The 27,250-nt window shown below is 49.7% G+C and overlaps 2 protein-coding genes across 3 annotated transcripts in view; one reads left to right on the top strand and one right to left on the bottom strand.

The window, feature by feature from the left end:
- The first annotated feature begins 1,244 nt into the window (after positions 1-1,244).
- On the top strand, positions 1,245-3,433 carry SS18L2 (SS18 like 2). The gene is made up of 3 exons (XM_073585200.1): positions 1,245-1,447; positions 2,834-2,910; positions 3,111-3,433. The coding sequence occupies exons 1-3, from the start codon at positions 1,379-1,381 to the stop codon at positions 3,193-3,195; spliced, it is 231 nt and encodes a 76-aa protein (XP_073441301.1). The 5' UTR covers positions 1,245-1,378; the 3' UTR covers positions 3,196-3,433.
- Positions 3,434-5,411: 1,978 nt separating this feature from the next.
- GARRE1 (granule associated Rac and RHOG effector 1) overlaps positions 5,412-27,250 on the bottom strand; it is a 44,438-nt gene continuing 22,599 nt past the window's right edge. For both annotated transcript variants that reach the window (XM_073585178.1, XM_073585187.1), the window contains exons 3-14: positions 19,417-19,602; positions 14,497-14,637; positions 14,306-14,401; positions 13,954-14,115; positions 13,708-13,866; positions 12,525-12,622; positions 12,186-12,311; positions 10,501-11,531; positions 9,535-9,700; positions 9,003-9,140; positions 8,763-8,841; positions 5,412-8,228 (exon numbers count right to left, since the gene is read on the bottom strand). In XM_073585178.1, the coding sequence (XP_073441279.1) occupies positions 7,926-8,228; positions 8,763-8,841; positions 9,003-9,140; positions 9,535-9,700; positions 10,501-11,531; positions 12,186-12,311; positions 12,525-12,622; positions 13,708-13,866; positions 13,954-14,115; positions 14,306-14,401; positions 14,497-14,637; positions 19,417-19,602 (2,685 nt within the window). In that variant the 3' untranslated portion in view covers positions 5,412-7,925. The remainder of the gene's footprint in view (positions 8,229-8,762; positions 8,842-9,002; positions 9,141-9,534; positions 9,701-10,500; positions 11,532-12,185; positions 12,312-12,524; positions 12,623-13,707; positions 13,867-13,953; positions 14,116-14,305; positions 14,402-14,496; positions 14,638-19,416; positions 19,603-27,250) is intronic.

Genomic DNA, 27,250 nt, shown 5'->3' with positions numbered 1-27,250 from the left:
ATTGAAAAAGTCAAACGGCGCTCCTCCCTTCTGAGCTCTGCCATGCACCGAAACAGTCGTTCCCCCCCACATATCAGGTATCAGCGTACTCAGGACAAATTGCACAATAACTTTTGCAGTCCAATTTCTCCTGTTACCCTTGGTAAAATAAAGAAAATTGAACCTGAAGTATTATTTTTGTGAAAAAAAGTTAAATGTTCATTTTTTTTTTTAATATTCAAAAAATTCCTGTGACGCACCTAAAGGGTTAATAAACTTCTTGAATGTGGTTTTAAGCACCTTGAGGGGTGCAGTTTTTAGAATGGTGTCACTTTTGGGTATTTTCTATCATATAGACCCCTCAAAGTGGCTTCAAATGTGAAGTGGTCCCTAAAAATAAAATGGTGTTGCAAAAATGACAAATCGCTGGTCAATTTTTAACCCTTATAACTTCCTAACAAAAAAAAATTTTGGTTCCAAAGTTGTGCTGATGTAAAGTAAACATGTGGGAAATGTTACTTATTAAGTTTTTTGTGTGCCGTATCTCTGTGATTTAAGGGCATAAAAATTCAAAGTTGGAAAATTGCGAAATTTTCAAAATTTTCGCCAAACTTCTGTTTTTTTCACAAATAAACGCAAGTTATTTTAATGCAATTTTACCACTAACATGAAGTACAATATGTCACGAGAAAACAATGTCAGAATCACCGGGATCCATGGAAGCGTTCCAGAGTTATGACCTCATAAAGGGACAGTGGTCAGAATTGTAAAAATTGGCCCGGTCCTGAACGTGCAAACCACCCTTGGGGGTGAAGGGGTTAATGATAATCTAATTTCTGGGGAAGCGCAGCGTTCTCCAATGGCGGTCGTTTAACCCTTTACTGTGGCGCCTGGTTGGAAGAAGAGGCTGCCTCCAGTGTCCCCTGCTGCTGGCAGTGATGCCCCCTCCGGCCGAGGCGTCCCGTCCTCTGCCCCGCTCAGTACTCGTGGATTGGTGATTTGCCTGAAATTCTTCACGATGGCGCCCACGGCTCATGAATTTCGTGCTAAATAATAGATACATATGTTTTAACACTTGTTCTTTTTCCCCACAAGTGTGTTGTTGGTCTTTGCTTGTTCAATATTTTGCCTGTTTCTATTTTAAGTTTGTCTTTCAACTGTGAATTTTTTTTTAAAGACTTTTTGCCTCCCTCCACCCTCTTCCGGTCCGTCCGTCTGTACTTAAACGCTTTCTCTGTGACTGGGACATCACGGAGCGCGGAAGCCGCTCTTTTTATAGTGTGCCGTCACGTGACTAGTGGCTTCGCCCCGCCTCTAGCGATGACGTCAGTAAAGCGCCGCCCGTGGTGTGTGACGTAGTCTGTGTGCGCCGGAAGTGCAGAGAACGCCGGGGGAAAACATGTCTCTCGTGTTTGTTCCGGAGAGGCTCCGCGGCCGAGTACAGATCCCAGAGGACAACGTGCAGCGGGTGAGAGCCCCGGGAGGTTGCAGCGCTGCATATATACCGGTGTCGGATATGGTATACTGTGACGTCATCAGTCTCGGTGGGAGAGGGGGGGCTTTAGTAATCTGGTACCAAAGTAGAGCTCGTAGATTGGCCGCCGTGTGTACTAATTCTATCTGTTCCTGGGACAGAGGGGACCACAAGCACCGTCATGGCCGCTAGCTCCGCTGGGGGTGACCCCTCAGAGGGGAGGCATGTTGGTTGTGGACTAGGGGCCCACACACAGGATGTACACCAGGGGGCGCAACAAGATCAGACACACTGAGATTAAAGGGGTTTTCCTTAAAAAACAAACAAACCACACCCGGCTTGTTTTTCCCTCCGCTCCCCCGGTCCAGTCTCCGCCGTTGCGCCCAGTTTTTTCATGCTGTAGCCAGTTGGTGAGCTCTGGCTCGTGCAGCGTCGCTTGGCTCAGTGACTGGTTGCAGCGCTGTTGATGGGATGTCAGCGCTGGAGACAATGACATTACGTCTGCTCCTCCTGCGCTTCACTAATTGTCTTGGTTCCAATTCTGTCTGTAAATGAAAAAAATAAATAAATCCTGAAACGATAGTTTGGGTTTTCCAAAACCAGAAACCCCCTTTAAGGCGTCTGTCCGGCACCGTCTGCGTTATTGGTGACGTTGTTTTCTCACATATTTCGCAGGGTTATAATGCGGCTTCACGGTCTCAGCACGTGCTGTTCCTTTAAGACCTAAACCTGGACGTAGATGTTAGTTTGGCCGACAGCCAAAGCGAGGATACTTGTTGCTCGGGGGTCCTCCGCGTATTTTGGCATGCTCGGAGATTGTTTTCCTCGTCTCAGCTGCAGGATATGTGACCTGTAGACAGGCTGAATACATGTGGGAATTCCCTAACAAACAGGCAATCTCCACATGTATTCAGGCTGTCCAGCAGCCGCAAATCATGCAACCGAGACGACGAAAACTAAATCTCTGAGCACACCAAAATACTCAGAGGACCCTCGAGCAACAAGTATCCTCGCTCATCACGACGCAATTAGCCTTCAGGAGGACAGGGTCACTTTAAAAGGGTTGTACCAAATTAGAGAAACAGGGCCGCGTTCTTAAACTTTTGCTTACAGGCTGCCTGTGGTATTGCAGCTCAGATCTATTGCCTAGAGCTGGGTGTGTTCCCTTGCAGGACTGTGGCCCAGTGGTCATATCAGTAGTCCGGGACCCTCAGACAATTAGCCCTAGGCACCTGGCGGAATACCCGGGTTTTGTGCTGAATAACGCGCACACACGACTCTCCCTGGGCAACCCCCTTTAATTCCCATTCCCTGTGGACACCTTTCCCCTTCTTCTTGCCAGATGTGTCTTGTCCTTAGATTTTATTTCTATTTCTTCAGCTGCTGGATGAAAATGATCAACTCATTCGCTGCATCGTAGAATATCAGAACAAGGGCCGAGCTGTGGAGTGTTTACAGTAAGTCCCCATTTATATAGTGTCATGTTTATTAAAGGGACAGTTGGCTCAGATGACCCTTATGGAAAATAGCCGGTCAGTGGGAAGATGCTGCTAGTAGAGTGGGTGGGCTTTACTGTAGACAGTCTTGCTTAGCATTATTAATGAAATAGGACTGCACAGCGATTGGCCAGTCACTCACGTTTGCCTTTCTTTGCCAGGTACCAGCAGATTCTGCACAGAAATCTCATCTATTTGGCAACGATAGCAGATGTCACCCCACCAGAACCCGAGAAACCGACGTGAATCCACAAGCATCGTGTGATGTATTCGCCACCCTCGATTGTACAGTGATGTTATAGAGCAACGCAGTTCTAGTTTTTTGCCACATGGTGGTGCTAGATTACCAGTGTTTTCTTTTTCTATTGGAAGATCTAATCACTTCTGAGACTTTTAGTGCATCTGTGAAACTTCATCAGCCCTGCATGTTCTTCTGTATCTGTTGCATTGAGTTTTATTTTAATAAAATTATTTAAAACCAAAACTTTTCCCCAGAGTTTTTCACGGGGCGGACTCTTCCTCCAGGAAAACCCATAGTATAGAACATAATGGGCATGGCGATGGGGAGACCGTGTGCTCCCACTTACACTGTAACTTGCTCCTAGGTCGGTGGGAGGATACTGTTGTGTTCAGGGAGGATGATCTCAAGTGTTACCCCTGGATTTTTTATTAGGGGTAGAGTTGAGCGACTTTGGTCGGATCGGGTTTCATGAAACAAAATTTGTTTCAGATGAAACTGGTCCGACTAGGGCATAAAAAAGTCGGAGTTTCGTCCGAAACCCGACCCCAATGCAAGTCAATGGGAAATAAAAGTCGGCATTGAGTGGCTGAATATAATCCGCTCAATGCCGACTTTTATTTCCCATTGACTTAGGAGAGGATACCCCGAGACACATTATTGATGAGGCTTATGGTCATGCTTTTTCCTAGGGACAGGAGGACTCTAAGCAGGATGATGGTGAGATTACGCATCTCAGACACGTACCATGACCCAATGGGCAAAGGTAAGGTCCCACTGAGAGGAGACATTGTTTTTGCATAAATTTCCCCCTCTTCCCTGCTGCTTTGTTAATGTGCCAGTCAGGAAAGCATCACTCTCCTTGCTATTATTTATTTATATAGCGCAATTAATTCCATGGTGCTGTTCATGAGAAGGGGGGTTTCCTCTAAAGTTATAGATATCACTTACAGTAAACAGATTTACAATGACAGACTGGTACAGAGGGGAGAGGACCGTCCTTGCGGACTTACATTCTACGGGATAGCGGGGAAAAGACAGAAGGTCGGGGGTGCAGCAGCTCTGGTGGTGATGAGGCGGCAGCATGGTTATTGCAGGCTGTCAGCTTTCCTGAAAAGATGGGTTTTCAGGTTCCATCTGAAGGATCCGAGGGTGGTGGATAATCGGGCATGTTGAGGCATGGCATTCAAGGGGATGAGGGGTATTCGGGAGAGATCTTGGAGGCGGTTGTGTGAGGAACGAATAAGTGTGGAGGAGAGTAGGAGGTCTTGAGAGGATCGAAGATTACGTGAGGGAAGATATTGGGAGATTAGTTCAGAGATATAGGGAGGGGAAAGGTTGTGGATGGCTTTGTAGGTCAGTGTTAGTAGTTTGAACTGGATTTGTTGAATTGGGAGACAATGGAGGGATTTGCAGAGGGGGAGACAGGGGAGTAGCGAGGAGAGAGGTGGATTAGTCGGGCAGCAGAATTGAGGACAAGACGAGAGAGTTAGCAGGGAGGCCACAGAGGAGAGTGCTGCAGTAGTCAAGGGGGGAGATGATGAGGGCATGTACAAGAGTTTTAGTAGATTGAGGACTGAGGAAGGGACGGATTCTGGAAATATTTTTGAGTTGGAGGCGACAGGAGGTGGCAAGAGATTGGACGTGTGGTTTGAAGAACGGCAGAGTAGAGAGTTACACCGAGGCAGCGGATTTCAGGTGTGGGAGAGAGCGTGATGCCGTTTACCATAGATAGATCGGGTAGGGAAGATACGTGAGATGGAGGAAAGATAATGAGTTCAATTTTGTCTACGTTGAGTTTTAGGAAGTGAAAGGTGAAAAAGGAGGATATGGCTGATACAGTCCGGGATTCTGGACAGCAGAGAGGTGATATCTGGGCCAGAGAGGTAGATCTGAGTGTCGTCCGCATACAGGTGGTACTGGAAGCCATGGGACTTTGACAAAAAAGGGGGCAAAAGAGAAAAAGATAACTGTGGCTGGAAGAGGTTAAAGGCCAGAATAAATTGGGTACAAACTTACTTTTAAAGGGTTCTCAGACATTGACCTTTCCTTAGGGTGGGTCGTTAATATTTGTGGGGGTCTGACCCCGTCTCCCTTTGGTTGGTGGCCGCTCCCGGGTACATCAGGTTACCCCCTATTCTCTTTACCTGGAAGAATGGCCACTTTTCACTCCTATATAAAGTGACGAAGCCGCGTCCAACAACAAGACATGAAGTAAAGGTCACACTATTAAATGTATCTTTAATAAAGCAAATAGTCATTTTACTTACAGAAGCTTCAGAAGTAAAATACAAACTGTACAGTTCCAGTTTAGGAGTGTTTGCTGGAGAGAAAACAAAAATAAAGCGATAGTTTTTGGGGGGGGGTAGAGGGAGAAGGGGGTCACACTCGCACAGTGCCAAACCCACTCCCCCTCTTGGCTGAGACTGAACATGCTCGTAGAGGGGAGTGGGTTCACCCCATTTTTTTTTTTTTCTTTTGCTAGAGGTGACCAATATCCGGGAAAAAAAAAAAATTTGGAAGCCAAAAAACATAGCACCTACATGGTCAAAGCTTCAACATATAGAAAAGAAAAATGGTCTCAAATTTTTTTTTTCCCCCGTTTAATTTAGAAGACTTCAAAATACACGTAAAAAAAATATATTTATTATGTCGCCTGTGGAACAATTGTTGGCACTTTTGAGACGTCTGTTCGGTACAAATATAAACGTCTACTATCTGTTAATAAGACCAGAATTATTCTGATAAAATATGGGAGAGTGCAAAGGACCGAAAAAGGGGGTCGGGGGTGGGGAACGCTAGTCGTAGGAAGGGGGGGGGACCCAATGTGGATTCTTTCATACAACTCAATGTTTAGAGCCAGTCTTGGAAATGAGTGGTACAAGATATAGAGAAAAAAAAAAAAGTTTTACGCATTGACGAACGGTGTCGAAACGCGTGGGTATTTAAATGGGTTATAGACGGCACACAAGTCTCTGTAAACATAGACAGGATGAAGACTTGATTGAAAAGAAGCAAAAAAACCAAAACAACAAAAACTATAAATACAGGCAACAAACACAAAAGGGTCCGCCAGAACGGGGAGGGTTGAGTGAGGCGGAGGAGGGGTTTTCACCCATTTTTTTTATTTTTTGTATATATAGTTTAGTGTTTTATACATATTTTTGGTATATTTTAGATAAACTTTGTAAAAATGAAAAAACCCCTCAATGTGCTTTGAGGAACAAGTCGTCGCCATCTATCTGTGCGATCTCCCTCACGGTAACGAGTTAACGCAGACTAGTGATAAAAAAAAAAATATATATACAAAAATAAGATTAATACTGTCAGTAAGTTTTGGAAATTTTTTGCCTTTTTTCATATACACTTTCCATTCTAGAAAATACAAGGGATGGAGGGAGGGGATTTAACAATAAGGGGCTTCGGCAAAAAAAAAAAAAAAAAAAAAAATGAAATGACGATTTAAATACATATAAACTATATATATATAATAATATTTATATATAAAGAATATTTCTTGTAACATCGATCGGGATTAATGGAGAGTTAAGGGGGGGGACCTGTACAGAAAAAGGAGGGTGTTGGGATTTCGTGGTAAGCACCATGTATATAAGCATCTCTGCAGCCACTTTGGTTGGAAGAAACTCGGCGCACTGTTTGGGGTTTCCGCTTCCAAGAGGGAATAAAGGGGTTCATGGCACTGAGAAGCGACATTTGTAAAAAATAGACTTTTATGTCATCTACCTGCTATTTTGTTAGATATTTGTCGGAGCCAGCTCACATAGATATTATTTTCATTCTATATTATTAAGTTTTATTTTAAAGAATAATTGAAAAGTCTTTCACTATTCCAGAATCGCCTTCTCTCTCGTCAGGAGTGTTGTGTGCATAATGCCTTTGGCCAGATGAATAAAAAGTAGAAAAATAAATAAAAAAAAAATTGCCAGAAAGTGAGGTTGTTTTTATGACACAACCAGGTTCTGTTGCTCTTGCTCGGGATGAGATGGAGGGGGTTTTATGCCGACCTCCCAGGAAGAGAGAGAATATATATAGTATAACATTCTCCCTTTGTAATCCTTCGGGTTTCTGCCAGGGCTTTCATAGGGGCATCGGGGAGGGGGATGGCATCTTACTAGTAGGGAAAATGCCCCTCAACCCTGGCCAGTATGGAGAACAATTACTAAAGGGTCTTATCAACTGAACGGACCCTCGTCCCAAAATCTGATGCATTTCTATAGAGACGCAGTAAGCATCGCCATATAAATACAGCACTGGGGCTGAGATCCCCTGTGGTCTCCGTATAGGAGAAAGTAGCATTGAATGGACACCTCCGGCCCACCAGGGTCTCGAGTCATACAGGGTCAGGGGGCTGCACTTCCGTCCCCTCTGGGGCAAGCACGGCCCGGCTCGCCACCATACAAACCTCACCCAGGCTGGGCCTCGTTATTAATCAGCTCCATGTTGGAATTGCTCTTTTATGGGGGGCACAGGTGAGGAGGGGGTTAGTATGTTTCCCATTAAGAAAAAAAAAAGGGGAACTCTTCTAAGTTTCTGAAAAATCCACACTGCTCGTGTCATGTATTCGGTGGAAACCACAAACACAGGATCAGAACCAGACAACCCAAACTTTCCACGACAAGTTATGAGACTGCAAAACCCATCCTACCCCCTGGATACACACACACACCCCCCAATAAAAAACAGGGATGCTGCCGACACGGACCCCGAAGCAGCTTGGTCAGAACTGGTGCAGGTAGGAAGGCCGGCGCTCGTGCTTCATCTGGAAAGATTTAAAGCCCTTGTTTGCCTGCTGGGATGGCGGCTGCTGCGCATAAGCGAACGTGGAGGAGATCCCAGTCGGCGGAGCGCAGTCGTTGGCTGTGGACCAGACCGGTGATTGCAGCATTTGCATTGTGTCATTCCACTGGCTCACCGGATTCGTCATGTGGTATAAAGAAGAACTCTGATTGGGCAGTGTATTGGTGAGGGGGGAGGAGTGCTGCCAGGGGGCCTTTGGGGGCCACGTTTTGGTTTTGTTCTCCTGAAAATAGAGGGAAAATAAAACACTTATCAGATGCCTGGTCCCATTGCAAGAAGCACACAAGGCTTGTTTAAGACGAGCACACTTCACGGACCCCCAGCCTCAGTTGAGGTTGGCATTGCAGCCTTTAAGGGATTATCTACTACTTTGATGGCCAATCCTTGGGATAGTTCATCAATGTCTGATCGGCCGGTGTCCGACACCCCCGCCAATTAGCTGATATAGGTGTCGGCAGCAGGAAATGCTCACTTGCGGAGCTGCTCAGTCTTCTGTTAGTGGCCGCCGCAGGTTACTACACAGACACCCCTTAATGATATGAATAGATGTGCAGTACCAGCCACGGCTTCTACAAGTAGACTGAGCAGCTCCGTAAGTGAGCACTTCCTACCGCCGGCACGGATAACAGCTGATCTGCGGGGGTGCCGGGCCCTGGCCGATCAGACATTGACTACCTATCCTAAGCTGGGCTACTTCTTTCACGTGACTCATGGTTGTGTAACCCAATAAATGGCAATTTCAGGGTCAGCATCTCACCTGGTTGAGATCATCCACTGTGGAGAGGAGAGGGGGTGACGGTAGAGTGTTTGCCTCTTGCTCACCACTGCTGTGTTTCCTAATAAAAGAAAGCAGGACAGAAGGGGTTAAAAAGTAATAATAATTAATAATAGTCCTGGATGCTGCACCCCGTATAGAACAATGTCCCGTGTTCATGTACATCCAACCCCGCAGCAGGATCTCATTTCTGGGCCTCGGCTGCTCTCGGACGTCACTTACCTCCTTTGCTTGACGGCAGCGACAAGGTCCGGCCCTGAGAACATAGAGAATAGACTGTCTCCGTTTGCAGATGAGGTCTCGTCGCTGGAGCTGGCGGAGTCTCCCTGAGCGCCCGTCCAGCTGCTGTTCATCACATCTCTGGAAGACAAGGGAACCGTAGTGTGCAATGTGTCCTCACTGGCAGGGTCCGCGCACCCGCCGGTAACAGACCGCACCGGATCGGCCAAACGCTTACACTGGAGTCGTGCACAAAGTAGTAAAACTGCTACATTTGTCCATAGATGGCACCATCATTGCTCACGAGGGGGTGAAAAAGTTTACAGGGGTACTCCCTTTTGCAGTTTACCTTATGGGTAAAATACTTTGACGTACAGATGTTGCGACACCCAATATTCAAGTGAAATTGGTGAGATGTAAGTTTTTTTTCTTTCCACTTTGTTACTGCGATCATCGTTCTATATAGTGCAATACGCGGCAGGAGCACAATCTAACGTCCAGGGTGCAGGAGAACCACAAACTGCCATGTTCTTACCCCTCTGAGAAGTATTCTGGGAATGGCCAGGTTCTGTGCGACTCGTCAGGATGGGGCCAGTTGCTACGTGTGGTGCTTGGCCGGCGGACATGCTGTGCTTGCCGTTTTTGTTGCATAGCTTGGTTGACCCCGGCCACATAGCGGGCAAACTCCGGGTCCGAGCCAACTGCAGGAGAGATGGGAAAAGCACACACGACAGTCAGTGATGGCCAGGCTCAGCTGTTTGCTGTGTCATCCCCCAGGACTAAGCTTTTAAGCTTCCGTCTTCTACCTCTCAATACAGCACAATGGGAGACCAATGCCAGTCAGCAGTGGCTAAAGCCCCTGTTTACAGGCAGAAAATCCCACCCATTAGTTAGAAACAGCAGGCTGGCAGACGAGGCCACGATCTGCACCGATGGCAGGGTTACTTCATTTTTTTAGGGCGATAAGACCACAGCTAGTGCTCTCTGTTATCTTATGCAAACGCGGCAGAGGCAATAAGAAGGCATGTCTCCATTCATTCTCTGTCTGGATGGAGCCAAGGAGAAGGGGGCCACTGTTCTAAGCCCCATCCCGGTGTATCCTGTGGATATTGTATGAATGTCTAAATTGGAAATATCGCTTTAAAAGAAATTCTGCTGCCGAGTGCGAGGCCTGAGTTGGCAGTAGCGGGACAGATTTTTTCCTTCATGCTCATTACATCCCTGTTTTGTGCTTCACCCCCTCAGGCCTTGTACTTTCTGCTAAGAATCAGGATATTTCCTGCTGCTGACAGTCATGAGGCACCGCCAGTTGAGAGCCGGGGCTCTGCCCGACCCGCTGGCAGAGAGCCGGGGCAACCGCCGGCAGAGAGCCGAGGGTGCCCACCGACCCGCCGGCAAGAGAGTCGAGGCACCCACCCGACCAAAAGGCACCAAACTAGTGGAATCATATATAAAAGGAAATGTATTGTGTATACATGGATCTTAAAATCAGAGTCGTCACCTGCGGGATCAAAAGGCAGAATGTCTCCGAGCATCCCAAACACTCCTTCACTTTGGTCACGGTTTGGCCAAGTGTTATTTCTAGGGCCTTGAGATTTCTGCCCCAGCATCTCAGACATCATGTTATCCATAAAACTGCTGACCAGCCCCATGCTATACAGGTCAGAGCTCAGATCGGAGACCCCCTGACTGCTCCACTGGTTCAGCTGTCCGAGGGGAGACAAGCCACTGCCGACGGCTTGTGACGACTGCTGGGAGGAGCTGTTTAACCATTTCCCAGATGGGTGCGGCGACTGTTGCTGCTGCTGCGGACCGATGGGCTGAAACAAGTGCTGATAATACTGCAGCTGCGGTTTCTGGGAGATCGGCAGAGGCGGTGGTTGCTGTAACAGTCCTTGTTGTTGCTGCTGTTGCGTTGGAGGATGCATTGGAGAGGGGTGCATTACTGGCTGCAACGGTGGCTTTACAGTCCCTTGTTTCTGCTCCGGGGCTATGGAGGATGTAGCAGAATTTCTCCTCTTGACCACAGGAGACGTCTGCTGAGATTTGCCCATGTTGAAGCCAGATAGGAAGTCGATGACGTCCTGCATTTCCTGGTCAGAGGGTAAGTTCATCCCCTTCTCGTCCTTTAAATCGTCTCCTTTAAACAAGTCCTCTCTGCGGTCAACCAGAAAGCCATTGACTATGTGGCTGTTGGTGCTGTGGCTGGAGCCGTCCATGGACCTGGAGAAGCTCCCCAGGGTCAGCATGCTCTGCAGCTTAGAGTCTGTGTGGTTGGGATGTTTCCCCTTTTCATCTGAGTGATTAGTGGTTAAGACATGTTTGGAGGGGGTCTGAGGGACGGAGTAACTCCCGCTGTGACCGGAGCCGCTACAAGACACTTTCTTGGTGAACCGCGATGTCAGTTTTGAGAACGTCTTTTGGAGTCCACCCGCCGACTTGCTGCCGCTCCCGTGCGGAAGATCGATCTGGTTCCCAAACTCGGAGGTTTCCCTCTGCAGCTGAATCTGGATGATTGGCAATACTTGTTCCCTGCAAACAAAGCAAAAGGTCAGATGACCGACACACAATATTGGTGGTCAGAAAACCTTAAAGGGGTTGTCCAGGACTCAGGTCATTGATATCACACACCTGGCGCCCCCAACTGATCAGCTGTTCTGAGCCCCCACAAGGGCCGGACATAAACAATCAGCACAGCGCCGTACACTGTGTAGTGGCCATTCTTGGTATTGCAGTTCCTCCCGTAGGAGCTGAGCTGCAGTACCAAGAATGACCACTTCACATTGTGCAGCGCTGTGCTGTTGATCTCCATTCACTATTTATATCCGTTTGTCGCGGGATCTGATCGGTGGTAGTCGGGGGTCTTGAAAGGTACTTTTTGATATTTAATGTCCGTTGTGTGATGCTTCATGTTCCCTGCAGGGTAAATAAGGCTCCTAACCTGGTGATAACAACTGAACCCTACCCTGCCCCCACCATAAGCTCATTATTGGGAGCGCACAAGGACAATCCCTTTACGCAGCACTATTATAGTCTGGCACGCTGCTACATTGGTACCGTGATGCATCTATGGACATTGTATACTAATGGGGCCACCATTAGGCACCACGCACGGGCCTCTGCCAGAGCGCATAAGCTGGAGGTGGTTATGGAGGAATACACCCCACAGTAATATGAGACACGTACCGGCCCTCCTTCCAGCGGGTGACGTCAAACACCGCTGTGTACAGGACATCCACCAGCCCCAGGGTCTTCTCCGGGTCCAGGCTCCTCTGCAGCAGAGACATCGTCGCCGGGTCTTCTTTTAAACACCTGAGTATGGAAGGAAGACACGACAGCTGTATGGACTACTACAAATCCATAGAAGCAGCAAAGATTGGATCGGAGGCGCCAGGTCACATTCAGACCAGTAGACCCCACACAATCAATCTGCAGCCATTTCTACTCCCATAGTAAATGCCCCTCTAGTGTAAAGCTTCACTTTTAAGTTCCCATGGTTTTAGCAAAAAAGAAAAAAAAAATTACCAAGTGGATGGGACTTGCACGATGAGTCGGGAGCCCTCCAGACTGATCTGCGGAGCATACGCTTCCTTATTCTCAATCTGTGCTGTATCAACGACCACCTAGTTTTTGGAGAGGGGAAAAAAATACAGTTGAATAGGTCAGAAACAGCTTCACCAGGTCCAGCAAATCATTAGTCGGAGGTGAGCGACGCTGCAGGCAGAGACTCCCTCAGCTCCACTATAATGGACAGTGTAGCTTTATGTACGCAGCTCTCCTGCAAAGTTTTGTAATTAAAGTCCCGATCATTGTATAATCAGCATTTCTGTAACTTTCTTGGATGAACACTCTACTCGCTATATCCGAGTGGAGGTGCACACGCCCGACCTCCGCTCCTTGCAGAGCCCCCGTCTAGGGATTGGTGGGAGTCCCAACAGTCAGACATAAATCAATGTGACAGGGCAGATAACATGGAGTCCGGCCTATTTAGCTCCAAGAGTAAATCCAACTACAGCAAAACTTCTGATGTGAGAAAGGTTCCGTTTCCGGAATCATTGACACCAGGATACAGACGAGCTCGGAGGCCTAAACAGGGAGTTTTGCACTTCTCCCATAATAAGGGAAATGCTGGACAGCAGCCATCAATCAGGAGGGGGTGGCCGGTGTGCCGGGAATCTGGGCTACAGGGTTAAAAGTTACACTAAGCTCCAAGACTCTCAGTGACGACTGCACGATCGCAGCCAAATACTGGTTTCTCACACCCAGCCCGGTGGAGGCTTCCTGCCCATGGAGGGAGGAATACTGAGCGACAGGTGCTTCCTCCCCTCTAATCCGACGCCTCGTCACTTGTACACAAAGTCCTATGAGATCATTTCCCTGACACTGCCAAAGTCCCCTCACCGCCTGTCGCCCTATACCTGGAGAACAAAACACTGCGGATCAGCCCTACTTCAGGGGTAAAGGTGGACCACATGTGAATAGGTGTGTGGGCTGCAGACGAGTCTCCTATTATCAAGTGTGCAAGTGACGACTCGTCGAGCAGGGTGTGTCGGGAGGCGGCAGGGACACAGGCCCATTGGGAGACTCGCGGAGCGTGAAAGCGATTTTGGGGCCTTCAGCATGTGCAAGTGAAATCATCCCTCCTTGCAGAAGCCCCCCACACACATTAGATGGCTAAAGCCGACCGTTCATTACAACATGCACTTACCAGACCAGCCTGGCCGAAAAGCAACTGCACTGCAGTTTTACATGCCCCCCGCCAAGTGGAAGGGCACACTTGATTGAGAATTTCCGTCACGACAGTTTCGTCCCGGTCGGTCATGCCGTTGTGAGAATCGGCCTCTCTGATCAGCTGCAGCATCGCGTGCTAAAAGAACGGAGCAGAGATTCAGCATTAACCGAGAACTCGGCAGCACGAAACGTTGAGTGCGGGCGCAGACTTGGTGAAAATTACCGTTTTTAGCTTCAGGTTATCGGTTGAGGACTCGTTGAAGGACGTTCCTTTCAGGAAGTGGGAGCCGATCTGCACCGGTATGGTCGGGAGCTCGCACTGGATCGGCTGCGGTGGCGTCTGCCTCCTTCCTGCCTGTTGTGCTTCTGCGTCGCTGCAGCATCCCTGTGGGAACAGGAAAGTCATTTTCTCACAATCCGGCGGTCAGAAATCTTTGGCGTGGCAGACAGAGCGGCGCTGCAGAGCGGAGTCAAGCCGTGCCATGGGGAGAATTGGGGACTTGTGGCAGTCGGGGGACAACACCGGTCCAACACTTGATTTTCGCCCCTTTTCCGTAGTGCACACATGCCGTTACCTTCAGACAGTCTTCGATAGCCTTGGGATTGAGGTGGAAGCCGGCCTTCATGGCATATTCACAGTGACCTAAACTTTCCAGCGCCATCCGATATGCCTGCAACAACACCAACGATGGGCAAACTTAACATTAGATCTATTTAACGGAGAGCCGGAGGTGACCACAAAGACGCGGCGGGTGCAAGGTCTTACCTGTAAGGTGCTGTCGATCTTTAGGTTCAGCTCCTTCAGGTGATGCTCTGGGATGGCCAAGCTCTGCGAGCAGAAGAGCTGCTGAACTTCTAACCCGGCCAGGGAGCCGTCACATCCTCTCTCTCGCAGGCGGCTTGTAGCCTGTCAGCAGAAACCGCGTGTTAGAATAATGCGGCGGCGCTTGTTGCTTTGTCAGTAAGGTTTGCACAGATGAGCAAATTCTCCGAAAACATAATGCATCCCAGCAGGTGCCCGTTCTGTGCCTTGGGGGTCTGCGAGTGTTGGCGCTGGGTAAGTCCAGAACCAAACAAGTGAGACCCTATAGAAAGTGCACCGTGTAAATGCAGGATATGGGCACCTCTCATCTTGGTGCAATGCTTAATTTGCCCTGTGGTGGCGCTGCAGAGACAAGAGATCACAAATGATTGCTGGGGGTCCCAACAAACAGGGGGGGGCACTATGGATGCAAAGTCTCCGGTGGTGCCTGTAATGATGTGGGATCGCGATTTGCATTTTCAATGTTTATTTTTCGCGGCAGTAAATATTTAAAGGGACACGGATGAAGACGTCGCTCCACGTCAGTTTATTTTCCAGCACATATGTAAAGCTGAGAAGTTGGGACACGAGTCTGCGGCATGCTGGGACTTGTAGTAGACGGCCGCTCTACCTTGCCATGATCTGACCTAGTTTTGCAGATTACCAGTCTCTGGGATCAGAGACCTCGCGCTGACAAGTGTTACTGCAGGTTAATAGCTGGAAGGATCACATGGATCGGGGTGGTGGAGGAGGAGGGCAGCCCTGGGCATGAGAAATGCCTCTGGCAGGACAACCCTGAAACTCGCAGCCCATTCACATCTCCTAGGAGTAAACAGATGACGTTGCAGCAGGGAAGGCAACGAGCCGGTTGCAAGCCCTCCCCGAGACCGTGCAGCAGCTCCTCTCCGGTGTCAGTGGCTACGGCTGCAAGTACAATGTGCGGCTTACATGTGGACGGATATGTAAAATGATATGAACATTTTTTTTCTTAAACGCATTTATTTGGGGCTAAACTTAATTTTTTTGGATCATCTGTGATCTCTGTCCCTGGCTTATTTGCAAGCTGCAGAATGAGTTCACTGAGAATCCATCAGTGAGCTCATTAAAGACAATCCTTTGGGAGAGTTTCTGAGCTCATCTCCGCTGACTTATGACCACAGCCCACAACAAAGCTGAACGTGCCGGGAAGCAAGGAGTTTGTAACGGGAAAAATTATACAAATTTGTTAATGAAACCCAAACATGTTTAGTAGGAAAAAAAAAAAAAAAAGAACCACCACCGGGGATTGTAATGATCTGAGCAAAGTATAAGTAATAAGCAGCTCCGCAGTGAGGACACATTGTTGGGTTAGTATTCTGCAAATAGGAGTGATCCCAGTCATACAGCCGGACATCGAGGGGAAACTCAGGCTCATATGGAATTACTTATCAAAACCACAGACTCAGCTACATTCCTGCATGTTCCAGCCACCCCATCCCCCCCATACTAAAAGGGCATGTACACATTATCCCACGGCTCGGCAGGGACGCAGTGATACAAATCAATGCCCGACCTTTTAACAGCCAAGACCCATGATAATATAGGATTCACAATAGGTTATGTCACAGCTCACCTCCTCCCCCTCCAGTACAATGACAGATAACACCTCTATCTAGAGTAGATAACAGGATTTACCATTCACAATAGGTGATGTCACAGCTCACCTCCTCCTCCTGTACAATGACTGATAACATCTCTACATACAAGAAAGTGCAAAGGGTTGCAATCTGTGACTCTCCAGGGAATGCTGGGAGTTATAGTCCCACAGCAGCAAGAAAACTAAGGAAAATCCCAGACAGAGGAGATCTTGACTAAAGTAAATGCCAAGTTTTATCTGGGGCGGATATACTCGCCACATCCCTGCAGGCGATATAAGACGTAGGCAACAGTTTACATTATGGGAACTGGGGCCTAAAGAGGAGCTTTCAGTAAAAAAATAAAGGGCCATTTGCAGAGTTTCCATCCCCACATTCCTCGCTCTCGGCTCGGAGTTCCCTGTCCATGTTTTCTATATATAACCCGGTGTGAGGAGACAAGAGCGGCATTATACAGGCGGCCCGCCGTCACCCGCGCTGGCACCGCCACGCTCTCCCACACAACGCGAGCGCTCCAATTAAAAAAAAGGTCAGTGTGTGGACGGACACGTCCTCCCTGCAGACAATGCACAAAGGCCCACACAGAGCCGAAAAATGGAGCGAGCCGCCTCCTGACACTCAGCTGCGGACAGCTCTTCTGCCTGGTAGTGGACGTGTGGCAGAGCGCGATCAGTGCCGCGTTTATTTCCCGTGGACTGATTCTTGCACTCTACACTGCTGTATCTGCCCGAACAGTATGGCTGCCTGGGAACGTGCTGCAGGACTACCTAAGTATTCCCGTGATTATTCACGCAGAGCGGTCAGTGTGGGATCAGCAGGATTAAACAGGTTGTCTGACAACAGTTTTAAATAAGTTGTCAGCAGCACATGGCGGAGCCACTCGCCATCACAAGGAGACAGAGAGATCACATTTTTTGGTAGCAGTGATGGTTCATGGACCAATATTCAATGTAAAAAAACATTAAAGGGCATATCTGACATTGGGCAGGGAGACACATCAGTGCTTGCTGAGAGGTAAGGGCCCAGGATGCGGGGGGTAGAGGAGGAGAGACAGCCACAGGTGGAGAGACGGGCCCGAGGTCGCTGGGAGAGGAGGAAAGACGGGCCCGGGATGCAGGGGGTAGAGGAGGAGAGACAGCCACAGGTGGAGACAGGCCCGAGGTCGCTGGGAGAGGAGGAAAGACGGGCCCGGGATGCAGGGGGTAGAGGAGGAGAGACAGCCAGAGGAGGAGAGACAGCCACAGGTGGAGAGACGGGCCCGAGGTCGCTGGGAGAGGAGGAAAGACGGGCCCGGGATGCAGGGGGTAGAGGAGGAGAGACAGCCTCAGGTGGAGACGGGCCTGAGGTCGCTGGGAGAGGAGGAAAGACGGGCCCGGGATGCAGGGGGTAGAGGAGGAGAGACAGCCACAGGTGGAGAGACGGGCCCGAGGTCGCGGGGAGAGGAGAAAAGACGGGCCTGGGATGCAGGAGGTAGAGGAGAGACAGCCACAGGTGGAGAGACGGGCCCGAGGTCGCGGGGAGAGGAGAAAAGACGGGCCTGGGATGCAGGAGGTAGAGGAGAGACAGCCACAGGTGGAGAGATAGGCCCGAGGTCGCTGGGAGAGGAGGAAAGACGGGCCCGGGATGCAGGGGGTAGAGGAGGAGAGACAGCCACAGGTGGAGAGATGGGCCTGAGGTCGCTGGGAGAGGAGGAAAGACGGGCCCGGGATGCAGGGGGTAGAGGAGGAGAGACAGCCACAGGTGGAGAGATGGGCCTGAGGTCGCTGGGAGAGGAGGAAAGACGGGCCCGGGATGCAGGGGGTAGAGGAGGAGAGACAGCCACAGGTGGAGAGACGGGCCCGAGGTCGCGGGGAGAGGAGAAAAGACGGGCCTGGGATGCAGGAGGTAGAGGAGAGACAGCCACAGGTGGAGAGACGGGCCCGAGGTCGCGGGGAGAGGAGAAAAGACGGGCCTGGGATGCAGGAGGTAGAGGAGAGACAGCCACAGGTGGAGAGATAGGCCCGAGGTCGCTGGGAGAGGAGGAAAGACGGGCCCGGGATGCAGGGGGTAGAGGAGGAGAGACAGCCACAGGTGGAGAGACGGGCCCGAGGTCGCGGGGAGAGGAGAAAAGACGGGCCTGGGATGCAGGGGGTAGAGGAGGAGAGACAGCCACAGGTGGAGAGATGGGCCCGAGGTCGCTGGGAGAGGAGGAAAGACGGGCCCGGGATGAAGGGGGTAGAGGAGGAGAGACAGCCACAGGTGGAGAGACGGGCCCGAGGTCGCGGGGAGAGGAGAAAAGACGGGCCTGGGATGCAGTGGGTAGAGGAGGAGAGACAGCCACATGTGGAGAGACGGGCCCGAGGTCGCTGGGAGAGGAGGAAAGACGGGCCCGGGATGCAGGGGGTAGAGGAGGAGAGACAGCCACAGGTGGAGACGGGCCTGAGGTCGCTGGGAGAGGAGGAAAGACGGGCCCAGGATGCAGGGGGTAGAGGAGGAGAGACAGCCACAGGTGGAGAGACAGGCCCGAGGTCGCTGGGAGAGGAGGAAAGACGGGCCCGGGATGCAGGGTGGGGGGAGGACAGTCAGGCTCGGGATGCAGGGGGTAGAGAAGAGATGGGCAAGTAGCGCAAGGGGGGTTGGGAGAGGAGAGACGGGCCCCAGGTGTGGAGGAGGACATTGGCCCCAAGGCAAACGTGTGAGTGTGGGGGGGGGGGGGGGGGGGGAGAGGCAGGCCCGAGGTGTGGAGGAGGAGTGATGGGCCTGAGGTGTGGAGGAGAGACTGACCCCAGGGGTGGAGGAGGAGGGGAGAGGGGCCCCCCAGGGCATAGGTGGAGAGCTGGCAGGGGGGAGGGGAGGAGGAGTGACGGTCCCCGGGGGGGGGTGGGTGGACGTTCTGCTGCATCTGCCCCATTTAAGACTTTAAAAGACTGTAGACAATTAACAGAAGGTCCACAGATAAAGCCGAATGGCCGCTTCCGCCTCTTGCATTATATCGGCCGGCCTGAGCCTGTCACACTTTCCGCTGTCTCGCCGTTGCGCCATATCTCCTACGTTGCCTCGTACACGACTCCTGCCCTTTGAATCACTTGGTGACAGTCCAGGCCATGTGGGCTGATGAAAGGATTCCTGCACCGCACATCCTCAGACATTATGAGTCAAGTATGACTGTGCAGCAGGACGCCAGCCTCCATCCTCACCGGTCACAAGTCTTAAGACTATAGAGAAGTCTGCAGCTCAAGGACTGGTGGAGGAAGGGCGAATGGTTGCTCACCTCGGTAGCTCCTCGCCAGGTCCGCACAGCGTCGTCCAGCTCTCTCGTGGGGCTCAGCTCGCCGGGTCCGGGGGCGTTCTTGCGCTCTTGTGCTATCGCTTCAGCAAAGGGCTGCACTTTCTGCAACGCCTGGGACAAGAACTGAAAATGAACCTGCATCACAGTCAAGAAACAGCGACCGAGCACCTGTGGAGAGGAGGAAAGCGCGGGTTACTACAGGAGACCACAAGCATTCTCCGAGCAGGCATAGACATCATTTAAAAAGGGGGTTTTCAGCCCCCCCCCCCCCCCCCCCCCAAAAAAAAAAAATATCATAGAATGAAGAGGCTTATGGGGGATATAGCAGATAAGTAATATTTGTTTTTGGTATTTTACTGCATTTTATACAGGCTACATTAAATTTTCTAAACATTTTGAAAACCCCTTTAAAAAGATATTCTTAAAGGGGTCATTGGGAATTTTACTAAATTCTGCCCTGCAGTAGGGAGTGTTAAGAAATAGAGTAATACCCTTTAAATACCCAGTGCTGGTGACCCCAGTAGTTCCTTTATCTAAGCCGTCGCATCCTTGGACAGCTCATGGATCGCAGTGGTCATGTACGCGTGTGCAGCAGTTGACCGCTGAGGCCTGTGACTGGCTGCAGCGGTCAGGTGACTGATGGGACAGGAGAGCATCACTGCAGGGCGAGCAGGAGCAACAAAGAGGGAAAAGCAGAAGTGTCTTCCACGTGAGGCGAGATCTCGACTCCGCAGAACATGAGATCACTTCTAGATAAAACAATGAGGCTTTCACGCCGGGGGGGGGGAGAATTCCTGACTGATCTGTAATCTGCGACCTGATGGGACAGAGGAAATTACACGTGTGACCCCGCAGGGATCCTGCTCACATTTTCCAAGACTTAACCTCACTTTGTCCTCTCGTCATTTACGCTGTCAGTCACCCAGCTTTCATAGAGGCCTGAACGGCAGAGCAACTAGTCCCCGGCCACTGAGCAGATCCGCTGGTGGGAGAGAACGGTGACTGGCCGGCATCCAGCCTCCCCAGAATCAGATTTACTCGATCATGTCTGCTGACCCCTTCATACACATGCATACTCAGCTTGGCGGAGCGTGCATTTGTTCTTAATGGGAAGTGGGGGGGAAAAAAAAAAAAAGCTGCAACTAGACTGCCAAAGGACAATAGATCGTGCATGCTAAGATTCAGCATACCCAATCCTTCCCTCCCATCTTGATTTTCGGGTATCAGTGCCCGTCCAGGCCCCTTCACATCCTGCTTGTGGACAGATGGTTACATACTTCGGCACATGATAGGTGCTGAGTGTGAAGGGGGCAGGCTGACAGGAAAGGGGTCATATAACTAAACCCATCACTGCCATAGACACAGAAAGGAGGCTACTAAAATGAGCAGTCGCCCAGCCCCCATAACACGTACAATAGCTAAGACAGCCCCCTTTATGTCTATGCAATCAATAAGGATAAGCAAGGGGGCAGGCTTAGCAATTAAAATAAGGCAGTCGGCCAGCCCCCTTCACATACACAGCGCTAGAAGTAAACCCAGGACCAACGACGATGTCTGAAAGCAAGGACTTCATTTCTAAGTCTACTAAATCTAAAGTCAGTTCTTCTTTCAGTGGAGAATCCCTCTAAGAAATACAGAAAGAATAGGACGTAAGTATCTGCACATCTCCAGAAAGAAAAAGAAGGAGCACCCAAGTATATTGTAGGAGTGAAGTTCTGCGTATTTTCCTCCCGACATGTGCAGACAAGGAGCGATGAGAGTGCCGGCGTCCCGTCCACAGCTGCTTCACACGGGGAGGAAATAAAATGTCTATTTTGGTCCCCTGACGTCTGGCAGCGCACGGCTTGTCAAACAAGCAGACGTCACGTCTTGTGCAAGCAAGAAAACACATGAATGAAGGATCCGCGTAATCACAGGGGAAGCATACGAGCGAGCGTACGCCTCCGACATGATCACAGGGTACACATGAGCGAGCGAGCGACCGCCTCAGACATGACCACAAGGGAAACACACGAGCGAGCGACCCACCTCCAACATGATCACAGGGGAAACACACGAGCGAGCGACCACCTCCGACATGATCACAGGGTAAACACGAGCGAGCGACTGCATCCGACGTGATCACAGGGAAAACACACGAGCGAGCGTACGCCTCCGACATGATCACAGGGTACACATGAGCGAGCGACCGCCTCAGACATGACCACAAGGGAAACACACGAGCGAGCGACCCACCTCCGACATGATCACAGGGTAAACACGAGCGAGCGACTGCATCCGACGTGATCACAGGGAAAACACACGAGCGAGCGACCACCTCCGACATGATCACAGGGGAAACACACGAGCGAACGACTGCATCCGACATGATCACAGGGTACACATGAGCGAGCAACCGCCTCAGACACGATCACAGGGGAAACACACGAGCGAGCGACCACCTCCGACGTGATCACAGGGGAAACAAACAAGCGAGCGACCACCTCCGACGTGATCACAGGGGAAACACACGAGCGAGCGACCACCTCCGACGTGATCACAGGGGAAACACACGAGCGAGCGACCACCTCAGACATGACCACAAGGAAAAACACACGAGCGAGCGATTTCATCCGACATGATCACAGGGAAAACACACGAGCGAGCGACCACCTCCGACGTGACCACCGGGGAAAACACAAAAGCGAGCGACTGCGTCCGACATGATCACAGGGGAAACACACAAGGGAGCGACCACCAGCCACGTGATTACAAGTGAAACACACGAGCGAGCGACCGCCTCCGACGTGATCACAGGGGAAACACACGAGCGAGCGACCACCTCCGACATGACCACAAGGGAAACACGCGCGAGCGACCACCTCCGACGCGATCACAGGGGAAACACACGAGTGAGCGACCACCTCTGACATGACCACAAGGGAAACACACGAGCGAGCGATTGCATCCGACGTGATCACAGGGGAAACACACGAGCGAGCAACCACCTGTGACATGACCACAAGGGAAACACACGAGCGAGCGATTGCATGCGACGTGATCACAGGGAAAACACACGAGCGAGCGACCACCTCCGACGTGACCACAGGGGAAAACACAAAAGCGAGCGACTGCGTCCGACATGATCACAGGGGAAACACACAAGCGAGCGACCACCTCCGACGTGACCACAGGGGAAAACACAAAAGCGAGCGACTGCGTCTGACATGATCACAGGGGAAACACAAGCGAGCGACCACCAGCCATGTGATTACAAGTGAAACACACGAGCGAGCAACCGCCTCCGACGTGATCACAGGGGAAACATGAGCGGCCACCTCTGATGTGTGTGATCACAATGATAAGAGTAATTTTCCGTCCCGTACACGGTCCTCTTATAGGACTACGCGCCATGGCTGCCCAACTCCTCTGATAACTGCACTCTAGTTCTGATGACCCTCTGCAAACATACATGCTCAGTTCGACTGAGCGTGCATTTATTCTCAATGATTTTTGGCCTCTGGTAGGGTCAGTGGAAGGCTTTATTTTTTTTTTTTTCTTTTCACACTCTATGGTGCACCGTCCCTCTGTACATCCTCCTGGAAATGCATCAATAAACTGAGAACTGTGTGGATACCAGTTATGGGTGTCTTCCTACACAATATGTTGCTATCCAGTGCCAGAGCATATACAAGGACACCCCCTTACAGAAAACTGCTATTTTGTCACCCAATTGATAATTTGTAAATTTACAAGAGGAACAACAGAGGAACGACATGAGAAAAAAAGAAACATATCCAGAAATGTTATTTCAAAGAGAATATAGGTATTTAGTGAAAACAGAGATGTCAGGAGTACAGTTGAGTCGGATGAATGTCACCCGCTTAATGCCGACTTATTCCCCATTGACTTGCATTGGGGTCGGGTTTCGGACGAAACTCCGACTTCTTTTGCCCTAGTTGGACCAGTTTCATCCACCTCAAATTTTGTTTCATGAAACCCGATCCGACCAAAGTCGCTCAACTCTAGTCAGGAGGGACCAGAGGCAAATCAGTGGTGACCCCCCCAAATCCCACCAGAAACGGAAGAAAAGTAAAGAAGACTAACATCAAGAGATGAAAAATGTCTGCATATTTGGCCAGCCCAGCTGTCACGTCTCCTACAGTAAGGTGCATGCGTCAGTCTCTACATCACACTCCAGAACCAGGAAAGTCAGGATGGCCGGAGCTGCAGCCGGCCGCAGGCAACATCTGCCATAACGCAGCCCTGCTCAGAGCGCTCCATGGAGGCACGATTGGGCGAGGGTCCCTGTAATGTCAGCCGAGCAGAGGATACATTTTATTTTATATCTTTGGGTCGGTGTCTGTGGGGAAGGAACAACGCAGGTCTGGATTAGTCAAGATAAAGCCGAGAGGAAACGGAGCAGACGGAGAGGAGTATGGGAGCGACTGCTGTGCGGGACAGCGAGGGCGTCACAAGGAAATCCTGGGACTGGTTCATAGCGCTACAGAGACATCTCTGCTAGGTACTCCCATCATCCACCCAGACATCACAGCTAGGTACTCCCATCATCCACACAGACATCACTGCTAGGTACTCCCATCATCCACACAGACATCACTGCTAGGTACTCCCATCATCCACACAGACATCACTGCTAGGTACTCCCATCATCCACCCAGACATCACTGCTAGGTACTCCCATCATCCACCCAGACATCACAGCTAGGTACTCCCATCATCCACACAGACATCACTGCTAGGTACTCCCATCATCCACACAGACATCACTGCTAGGTACTCCCATCATCCACACAGACATCACTGCTAGGTACTCCCATCATCCACCCAGACATCACAGCTAGGTACTCCCATCATCCACACAGACATCACTGCTAGGTACTCCCATCATCCACCCAGACATCACTGCTAGGTACTCCCATCATCCACCCAGACATCACAGCTAGGTACTCCCATCATCCACACAGACATCACTGCTAGGTACTCCCATCATCCACACAGACATCACTGCTAGGTACTCCCATCATCCACACAGACATCACTGCTAGGTACTCCCATCATCCACACAGACATCACTGCTAGGTACTCCCATCATCCACACAGACATCACTGCTAGGTACTCCCATCATCCACACGTCATATACACAGAAATCACTACTAGATACTCCCATCATCCACACATCATATACACAGCCATCCCTGCTAGATACTCCCATCATCCACACGTCACATACACAGACATCACTGCTAGGTACTCCCATCATCCACACAGACATCACTGCTAGGTACTCCCATCATCCACACGTCATATACACAGAAATCACTGCTTGGTACTCCCATCATCCACACGTCACACACACAGACATCACTGCTAGGTACTCCCATCATCCACACGTCATATACACAGAAATCACTGCTAGGTACTCCCATCATCCACACGTCATATACACAGACATCACTGCTAGGTACTCCCATCATCCACACGTCATATACAAAGCCATCCCTGCTAGATACTCCCATCATCCACACGTCATATATACAGACATCACTGCTAGATACTCCCATCATCCACACGTCACATACACAGACATCACTGCTAGATACTCCCATCATCCACACATCATATACACAGACATCACTGCTAGATACTCCCATCATCCACACGTCACATACACAGACATCACTGCTAGGTACTCCCATCATCCACACGTCATATACACAGACATCCCTGCTAGATACTCCCATCATCTGCACTGCTAGATACTCCCATCATCCACACGTCATATACACAGACATCCCGCCTAGATACTCCCATCATCCACACGTCATATACACAGACATCACTGCTAGATACTCCCATCATCCACACATCATATACACAGACATCCCTGCTAGATACTCCCATCATCTGCACTGCTAGATACTCTCATCATCCATACATGATGTATACACAGACATCCCGCCTAGATACTCCCATCATCCACACATCATATATACAGACATCACTGCTAGATACTCCCATCATCCACACATCATATATACAGACATCACTGCTAGATACTCCCATCATCCACACATCATATATACAGACATCACTGCTAGATACTCCCATCATCCACACATCATATATACAGACATCACTGCTAGATACTCCCATCATCCACACATCATATACATAGACATCACTGCTAGGTACTCCCATCATCCACACGTCATATACACAGACATCACTGCTAGGTACTCCCATCATCCACACGTCATATACACAGACATCACTGCTAGATACTCCCATCATCTGCACTGCTAGATACTCTCATCATCCATACATGATGTATACACAGACATCCCGCCTAGATACTCCCATCATCCACACATCATATATACAGACATCACTGCTAGATACTCCCATCATCCACACATCATATATACAGACATCACTGCTAGATACTCCCATCATCCACACATCATATATACAGACATCACTGCTAGATACTCCCATCATCCACACATCATATATACAGACATCACTGCTAGATACTCCCATCATCCACACATCATATACATAGACATCACTGCTAGGTACTCCCATCATCCACACGTCATATACACAGACATCACTGCTAGGTACTCCCATCATCCACACGTCATATACACAGACATCACTGCTAGATACTCCCATCATCTGCACTGCTAGATACTCTCATCATCCATACATGATGTATACACAGACATCCCGCCTAGATACTCCCATCATCCACACATCATATATACAGACATCACTGCTAGATACTCCCATCATCCACACATCATATATACAGACATCACTGCTAGATACTCCCATCATCCACACATCATATATACAGACATCACTGCTAGATACTCCCATCATCCACACATCATATATACAGACATCACTGCTAGATACTCCCATCATCCACACATCATATACATAGACATCACTGCTAGGTACTCCCATCATCCACACGTCATATACACAGACATCACTGCTAGGTACTCCCATCATCCACACGTCATATACACAGACATCACTGCTAGATACTCCCATCATCTGCACTGCTAGAAACTCCCATCATCCATACATGATGTATACACAGACATCCCTGCTAGATACTCCCACCATCCACACGTCATATACACAGACATCACAGCTAGATACTCCCATCATCCACACGTCATATACACAGACATCCCTGCTAGATACTCCCATCATCCATACATTATGTATACACAGACATCCCTGCTAGATACTCCCATCATCCATACATGATGTATACACAGACATCCCGGCTAGATACTCCCATCATCCACACGTCATATACACAGACATCCCTGCTAGATACTCCCATCATCCACACATCATATATACAGACATCACTGCTAGATACTCCCATCATCCACACATCATATATACAGACATCACTGCTAGATACTCCCATCATCCACATCCACACATCATATATACAGACATCACTGCTAGATACTCCCATCATCCACACGTCATATACACAGACATCACTGCTAGGTACTCCCATCATCCACACGTCATATACACAGACATCCCTGCTAGATACTCCCATCATCCACATCATATATACAGACATCACTGCTAGATACTCCCATCATCCACACGTCATATACACAGACATCACTGCTAGGTACTCCCATCATCCACACGTCATATACACAGAAATCACTGCTAGATACTCCCATCATCCACACGTCATATACACAGACATCCCTGCTAGATACTCCCATCATCCATACATTATGTATACACAGACATCCCTGCTAGATA

This window comes from Dendrobates tinctorius, unplaced genomic scaffold (assembly GCF_039654945.1).
Source record: "Dendrobates tinctorius isolate UK_male_01 unplaced genomic scaffold, ASM3965494v1 ptg000009l, whole genome shotgun sequence".
Taxonomy (NCBI): domain Eukaryota; kingdom Metazoa; phylum Chordata; class Amphibia; order Anura; family Dendrobatidae; genus Dendrobates; species Dendrobates tinctorius.
This window is presented reverse-complemented; position numbering and strand designations above follow the sequence as displayed.

Bases quoted from the DNA above. Each gene is read 5' to 3' on its own strand.
- SS18L2 (XM_073585200.1), top strand. From the start codon at position 1,379: ATGTCTCTCGTGTTTGTTCCGGAGAGGCTCCGCGGCCGAGTACAGATC. The intron at 1,448-2,833 runs GTGAGAGCCCCG...CTATTTCTTCAG, and splicing joins CAGAGGACAACGTGCAGCGG to CTGCTGGATGAAAATGATCA. The intron at 2,911-3,110 runs GTAAGTCCCCAT...TTTCTTTGCCAG, and splicing joins CGAGCTGTGGAGTGTTTACA to GTACCAGCAGATTCTGCACA.